Genomic DNA, 6,019 nt, shown 5'->3' with positions numbered 1-6,019 from the left:
TTCATTATTCAGAGTTACCATATTTTCAGGTAACCCCCCTGAATTTCTCTATATGCAGTTATTTATCATAAGTAAACATGGCTCTTTCTTTATAATAAACACTTTTTTTTTCCAAAGAAAAAATAGTTTTTGAGACTGATTCAGCAAGAAGATATACGGAGAATCTAATACCTTTGCTAAAACCCTTCTCTCTATGAAATGATTTTGAGTGAAGATGCTTAATTATGACTTTAGATTAGAGCAAATCATCTGTGAATCAATGAAAAATATGATTTGCAAAGAGACCAGATCATTGAATTACTTAATGGTTGTAACTTCACGCTAGCTGGGAAAAAAAATGGATAGCAATTGTTTTAGTACTTTAATCACACGTGTTGTAGGGAGTGGTCTTAAGCTCATGGAGATATTTTATCAAATTTAGAAATCTGATGGGTTGTTGAACTATAGCTATTTGTTCTGTTGTAAGAGTATAAATGAAGATGTCTGTTTCCTTATATGTTTTCTTATACAATGAAATCTAACATTGCTTTCTCGAATAGGATCAAGAGCCCTTCCTAGCTTCCCAACAATTAGAACAGTCTTTGACACGGCTGGTACTAGAATCACTTTGTGTTTCTTTGGTTCTTCTATCAATATATGCTAACCATATTTTGGTTGATATATCTGTATGTGTCTGTTGACCACGCCTAATTACCTGAAAGTCAAATGCTTCTGCTTCGTTGCAAGTCTTCCTTTATGTAGTTGCACTGAATAGGATCTTCTAAAATTAATTCACGTAAAATAATAAGAGAAACACTTCTATAGGACTCGCTGAGCGAATGAGAAGTTTTACAAAATTCCTGGCTAGTTGCATATAGATATATATTGTGTAATGTGTGGGACAGATTTTGATGGCCCCTGCAATCAATGGCTTCACAAACTCATAGCCGACATGCTGTGGATTTTGAGATGTCTCTGAATCATCAAACCCTTGAAAGTTTCGATAATGCTGATATACAAGTTGTCTCTTGTCTCTACCTCGTCCCTATTTGCCCCTTCAATAATGTTCAACTTTCACAACTTCAGAAAGGAGAGGAAATGCAATCGTGTAATACTCTTCTGGTTCAAATAATTGAACCATGCTGCTATTTTCATCTTCATTTGCCTCATTTCTTCCAATTCGTAATGTGCAATACGATGACTTCAAGTGTGTATGGGATAATTTTTTATATTGCCATTGATTTGAGGTTGAAGCAAACAATTTACGGTCATGATCCAACTATGGCTCAATAGACACGGTACACAAGCTTTCTCTGTGCACAGCCACTTATGTGTGTCACGTTTTCTTGATTCCTGTTTCGTACGTAGTTTCCTTCAAACTCACGTTTTGCTTTTTTCAATTTTCATGTTCTATGGTACAGATCTATTTATTGGAGGGACAAGTGAAACCGGGACACTTTCCATTCCTGCACATATATAGTTTTGCAGAAAGAGGAAAGTGAAAATAATAATAATAATAATAATAATAATAATAATAATGTTCGTTTCAGGAAATGGTGACACACACAACTTCCAAGTTAATATTGTGTTGCCCTGTTCAATGTTTTCTTTTTCTCTCAAATTCCATTCTTTCAGTTCAGGTTTAGTAAATTATCTCGGCAGCATTAAAGTAATGCCACAAAAAATTTATACTGATCCGAATAGGTCCTTGTTCTGGTTTAATATCCACTGAAATTCACAACTACCTCTCCAAATCACAAGTGCAAAAGTACAGCTATGGATGAGAATTTTCAATTTTGTGAAACAAGATGGCAAACAATAATCTTATTCTTTTACTAGGTCTTTTCATGCTGTCTATAAATGACCACAGACAAATTATTAAAATATAAATCATTTATTACCAAACATCTGAAACATTGATCTTTTATGGAGTATTGGAGTTATATACTTTCCTGTCCATAAAGGAGTAGGAGTAGGATATTCATTCAATTTCAATCAAATATTATTGCTTGAACTTGTAACTTCTTACATCAATAAAACCTCTTGAAATCAAGCACACCTTGTGTTTATTTGGGTTATTTGATGCACGTTAAAATCTTCCATGAATATATAAATCAGTATCACCAATAAAAATATCAAATCATTTGTGAACTTACAGTTTTCTATAGTACCATAAAAGTTTCCTCAACTAATTATCGCCTCATTTTTTCGGGTCATTTTGCAGATGCACACGCACATAAACAAAGTGACAATAACAGAAATCAAACTCCGTACGATAAGACCTACAATTGATTGCTGTTAGATCATTTAAGATAATAATGTCATAGATAACTGTAATCGATCTCAACTATTGGGATAAAGCTTTTTCTTGTCGAGGTAACTGCAAATCTAACAGCAATCTAAATCCAGAATTAGTACAAATCTCATTTCAAGTGCCAATGACTATTTCAATCCCATACATTATTAGCAAACCCTTGTACTACGTCTATTTCACAGATGTGGATGAGATTTGCATCGAACAGAACACCCAATAAAGATATTGCACTTTGTACAATAGGATAATGAAGAGATTTCAAAGACTTTACAAAGTCCATGAAAACTTGTACTTTGACGCATCCAAATGCAGCTCCCCCTTACCTCCCCCTAAAGCAACTCATATGGATGAAGACAACCCACTGGTCCATCTCACAGCAATGGGGCTTCTAACATTGTGGCTTCCATCACTCCACTCAATTGAACCATAACTAGCAGACTTGGCATAACCAGATACTTTACCAAAAGTAACCACATAGCTCTGTGTCTTGTTTTCAGCACTGAATACAAGCTCACTGGGGGAGACGCTGATTTCAACACCAGGTGGAGCATTCACTTTCACTTTGTAAACAGCATCTTCGGAGCTACCAACGTTGGTAACAACTCTTTTATAGATCACCAAGTCCTTATCAAAACTAAACTCCACCGAGAAAGAGGGGTAGTTCAAATCACCAGGACTAGTCAAGCTTCCTGTCCTAGATAGTTTTCCTCCACAAATGTCTAAACTAGCAGGCTTTCTAATGAAAACCGAAATTCTACGACGATCATACCCAATTGAGCATAGGAAAGCCAAATGGTCATTTGTATCCAAATCATAAACCAAACCAGGATTGAGAGCCCTATTGGGATCAACATGTCCAGCCCCATGAATGAATGGGGTTGATTCTTTCCCACTTCCAAGATCCTGAATGTTCTTCCCAGAGTTATCCACATTATAAGCGGTTGTCATTAGAGCAGATTTTATAGCAGCAGGTGACCATTTAGGATAAGCGTTCCTAAGCAAAGCTGCAATACCACTAGCATGAGGGCAAGCCATTGAGGTACCTGATATGATGTTAAACTCAACTCTTCTTGGGTCGATGTCCAAATCTGTAGGACCCACACTTCCTGTCCACCCAGCCAAAATGTTAACACCGGGAGCTATAACATCTGGCTTAAGAATCTCAGGCGTGAGAAAGCTTGGACCACGGCTAGAAAAGGCTGCAACTTTAGGAGCAGCTGGTGAATTCCCAATTACAGTCCCCCTGAACACTATTGTTGCTGTTGGATAATCACTCCATCTGATGTACTCCTTGATTTGATCTCCAGCAATTTGACCCACCATAGTTGCTGCTATAAGGTGTGCATCTGCAAGAAGCTCTTCTCCACTGTCTTCAAGGTTAGCTAAAATCATTCCTAACCCACCTGCAAGCTTCACTGCACTTCCTTTCTCGACCCTGGCATTACCTCCCCTATCACAAACAACAATTTTTCCTCGGACTTTAGAGTAATCAAGAGAACCCATGTAGCAATATCTACTTCCACAATCAGCAGCATACACCAATGGAAGTTTGGAGTCTGGTAATTCATCACCATAGTACAGAGACACCCCTCCAAGAATCTTACCATTGCCTAGAACCACATCAGCCGGAAACTCTCTGTCAATAGTAGAAGCACCGACTGTCAAAATCCATGGAGCTATGTTCACAGAAGTGTATGGACCAGGGCCAGAATTGCCAGCTGAACAAGATACAAGAACACCATGCTGAGCAGCACCAAATGCTCCAATCGCTATAGAATCGTGATCGTATGCTGGTGCATATCCATTGGCTCCCACAGAAAGAGAGATAATATGGACCCCGTCAGCAATTGCTTGGTCCATGGCAGCAAGGATATCAGAATCAAAACAACCCAGTTTCCAACAGATCTTATACGCAGCAATCCGAGCTTTTGTGGCCATTCCTCTAGCATCCCCTTGAGCGTAGTGAAACAAACTTGCATTAGCAACCACAGATCCAGCAGCTGTTGAAGCAGTATGAGTCCCATGGCCTTCTGTATCTCTCGGAGATTTGGATTCCACGGACTCGTCGATAGGTCTCTCCAAATAAGCTTCATATCCTTTATAGAAAACTCTAGCACCAACAATCTTCCTATTACAGCCCGTAGCAGGGAAATCACGGCCAGTTTCACAAACCCCTTTCCAGGTACTCGGAACAGGGGAGAGTCCAAAATCTGAGAAACTACGTAATTCCGGCCAAATCCCAGTGTCTAGAACTCCGATCACGACATCATCGGCGTAATCGGCGTTTGGCCACAAGCCAAAGCGATCGCTCAAACCGAGGAAATCAGGGGTATGTGTGGTGTGGACATGGCGGATTTGATCCGGGAGAACAGAGAGGACGCCAGGGACATTCCTGAGCTCAGTCGCTTGAGAGGCGGTAAGGCGGACGGCAAAACCGTGAACGGCGGCGTCGTAGGTATAGAGGATCTTGGCGGGATGAGAGGAAGGATGGAGGGATTTGATGATGGAAGAGTACCAATCGCGATGGGAGGAGTAAAGTTTGGGTTTTGATGATTTGGAAACGTGGATGATGAAGGTTTGTGGAAACTCTGACGATGAGTGTGAAGAAACAGAGATAAAAACAAGAGAAAGGAAGAAGAAGAAGAAGAAGAAAGAAAGAAACCGAAGAGAAACAGCCATGAGAGTCGGGCTTGTGTCCCAGTAGTTACTTAGTGAGTGTTCGGTGAAGCAACGTACTCATTGATATATGGGTTCTTCGGATTTTATGGAGGTATGGCCGCTGGCCATTCATCGTCACGTACCTGCACTATAAATCGGGGAAGATGCAGGCAAAATCTTCAATTCTTGCCCCAGAAATTCGTGCTTATAAAATGACAAGATTCTATAATTTGAGAATTACAGAAAAAGACTCTGACAATGAAATAATATAAATAATAATTATGAAATAATATTAAAAAAGTATTATTTATATGAATTTACATTTTATACCATAAAGATAACATATTCATACAAAAAAAATATTGTAGTGATATTATAAAAACTGGTTTAGGTTAGCTTTTTGTTCATATAATCTATTTATTTTTTTCAGATAAAATATTTTTTAATTTTATTGTTAATAAAATTATTTTTATGTCACAAATAAATTTGATACCAACCATTTTTTATCAATGAACTTTTTTATTACTTCATTAACATTGCTGGTGACTTTATTTATAAATAATTTCCATTGTCCTTTAAAGATCTGTTGGTTTAAAATTAAAAAAAATTATTTTATACAAATTTTATAAAAAGCAAACATTATTTTATATTTGGTTACAATAATCAAAATATTAGTAATTAATTATTTTTAAATTTTATCATATCTTTTTTATTTTTTATATAAATTTTTATTATTTAATTATTTTAAAAATTTATCATAATTTCATGTATCTTGTCTTTCTAAAATATTTTCTCTCATATGCTATATTACATTATTTTTAGGAAAAACTCAAAGTAGCTTTTTAAAATAATTAAAAATTTGTTTTTTAAAATTCTAATTATTTTTAAAGTTTAAACAAACATAATGAAAACTCATAAAATAAATTTTTATTTTTTTATAAAATAGGCTGAAACAAATGGACCCTAAATTTCACAATAGATAATTTTAAACTTTTACATTTATGCAAATAATAAGCTAGAAGTGCTGCAATTGGATGAGCCTTATCATACAAATTGGAATGATATATA

The 6,019-nt window shown here is 36.4% G+C and overlaps 1 protein-coding gene across 1 annotated transcript; it reads right to left on the bottom strand.

Moving 5' to 3' along the window:
* Positions 1-2,255: 2,255 nt before the first annotated feature.
* Positions 2,256-5,118, bottom strand: LOC129291349 (subtilisin-like protease SBT1.4). Its single transcript, XM_054928643.1, has one exon. It carries the CDS (start codon positions 4,970-4,972, stop codon positions 2,633-2,635), a length of 2,340 nt encoding a protein of 779 aa, XP_054784618.1. The 5' UTR covers positions 4,973-5,118; the 3' UTR covers positions 2,256-2,632.
* Between the last annotated feature and the right edge of the window lie 901 nt (positions 5,119-6,019).

Source organism: Prosopis cineraria, unplaced genomic scaffold, assembly GCF_029017545.1.
Source record: "Prosopis cineraria cultivar Desert tree isolate PC_DT_omini unplaced genomic scaffold, ASM2901754v1 PC13, whole genome shotgun sequence".
Lineage (NCBI taxonomy): Eukaryota > Viridiplantae > Streptophyta > Magnoliopsida > Fabales > Fabaceae > Prosopis > Prosopis cineraria.
The sequence above is the reverse complement of the archived record's forward strand: the minus strand, read 5'-3'. Positions and strand labels throughout refer to the sequence as shown.

Coding starts and splice junctions, on each gene's coding strand:
- LOC129291349 (XM_054928643.1), bottom strand. CDS start 4,972: ATGGCTGTTTCTCTTCGGTTTCTTTCTTTCTTCTTCTTCTTCTTCTTC.